The sequence below is a fragment of the Rhinopithecus bieti genome, unplaced genomic scaffold (genome assembly GCF_001698545.2).
Source record: "Rhinopithecus bieti isolate Rb0 unplaced genomic scaffold, ASM169854v2 scaffold_15020, whole genome shotgun sequence".
Taxonomy (NCBI): Eukaryota; Metazoa; Chordata; class Mammalia; order Primates; family Cercopithecidae; genus Rhinopithecus; species Rhinopithecus bieti.
In genome coordinates this window covers 1-1,585 of record NW_016807939.1, presented here as the reverse complement: position 1 = coordinate 1,585, position 1,585 = coordinate 1, and the positions used below count along the sequence as shown (strand labels likewise).

General features: G+C 42.3%; 1 protein-coding gene across 1 annotated transcript; it reads left to right on the top strand.

Annotated features, from left to right (window-relative positions):
• Window positions 1-6: 6 nt before the first annotated feature.
• On the top strand, window positions 7-1,580 carry LOC108537055 (UTP--glucose-1-phosphate uridylyltransferase-like; the record flags this gene model as incomplete). The annotated part of the gene is given in 2 exon segments (XM_017884172.1): window positions 7-907; window positions 910-1,580. Coding segments are annotated over 2 exon segments (1,374 nt in total), but the record flags the coding sequence as incomplete, so codon positions are not given.
• Window positions 1,581-1,585: the final 5 nt, after the last annotated feature.

Sequence of the window (1,585 nt, the reverse complement as noted above, 5' to 3'; positions counted from 1 at the left end):
GGCTGACGGGTGGACAAGGGGGGCTTAGCAGCTGGGCTGCGACCGTTAGCGAGGGGCTAAGGTGTGCATGTGTGAGGGAAGAGGGAGAGAGAGAAGGGCGCCTCAGAGGTGACTTTCTCTCAGCCTGCGAGCCTTCTTCCCGGGGCGCCATAAACGCCCCCAATTCCCCAGCTGCTAAAGGAAGAGGAAGATCTTAGCAAAGCAATGTCTCAAGATGGTGCTTCTCAGTTCCAAGAAGTCATTCGGCAAGAGCTAGAATTATCTGTGAAGAAGGAACTAGAAAAAATACTCACCACAGCATCATCACATGAGTTTGAGCACACTAAAAAAGACCTGGATGGATTTCGGAAGCTATTTCATAGATTTTTGCAAGAAAAGGGGCCTTCTGTGGATTGGGGAAAAATCCAGAGACCCCCTGAAGATTCGATTCAACCCTATGAAAAGATAAAGGCCAGGGGCTTGCCTGATAATATATCTTCTGTGTTGAACAAACTAGTGGTGGTGAAACTCAATGGTGGTTTGGGAACCAGCATGGGCTGCAAAGGCCCTAAAAGTCTGATTGGTGTGAGGAATGAGAATACTTTTCTGGATCTGACTGTTCAGCAAATTGAACATTTGAATAAAACCTACAATACAGATGTTCCTCTTGTTTTAATGAACTCTTTTAACACGGATGAAGATACCAAAAAAATACTACAGAAGTACAATCATTGTCGTGTGAAAATCTACACTTTCAATCAAAGCAGGTACCCGAGGATTAATAAAGAATCTTTACTTCCTGTAGCAAAGGATGTGTCTTACTCAGGGGAAAATACAGAAGCTTGGTACCCTCCAGGTCATGGTGATATTTACGCCAGTTTCTACAACTCTGGTTTGCTTGATACCTTTATAGGAGAAGGCAAAGAGTATATTTTGTGTCTAACATAGATAATCTGGGTGCCACAGTGGATCTGTATATTCTTAATCATCTAATGAACCCACCCAATGGAAAACGCTGTGAATTTGTCATGGAAGTCACAAATAAAACACGTGCAGATGTAAAGGGCGGGACACTCACTCAATATGAAGGCAAACTGAGACTGGTGGAAATTGCTCAAGTGCCAAAAGCACATGTTGATGAGTTCAAGTCTGTATCAAAGTTCAAAATATTTAACACAAACAACCTATGGATTTCTCTTGGAGCAGTTAAAAGACTGCAGGAGCAGAATGCCATTGACATGGAAATCATTGTGAATCCAAAGACTTTGGATGGAGGCCTGAATGTCATTCAGTTAGAAACTGCAGTAGGGGCTGCCATCAAAAGTTTTGAGAATTCTCTAGGTATTAATGTGCCAAGGAGCCGTTTTCTGCCTGTCAAAACCACATCAGATCTCTTGCTGGTGATGTCAAACCTCTATAGCCTTAATGCAGGATCTCTGACAATGAGTGAAAAGCGGGAATTTCCTACAGTGCCCTTGGTTAAATTAGGCAGTTCTTTTACAAAGGTTCAAGATTATCTAAGAAGATTTGAAAGTATACCAGATATGCTTGAATTGGATCACCTCACAGTTTCAGGAGATGTGACATTTGGAAAAAATGTTTCATT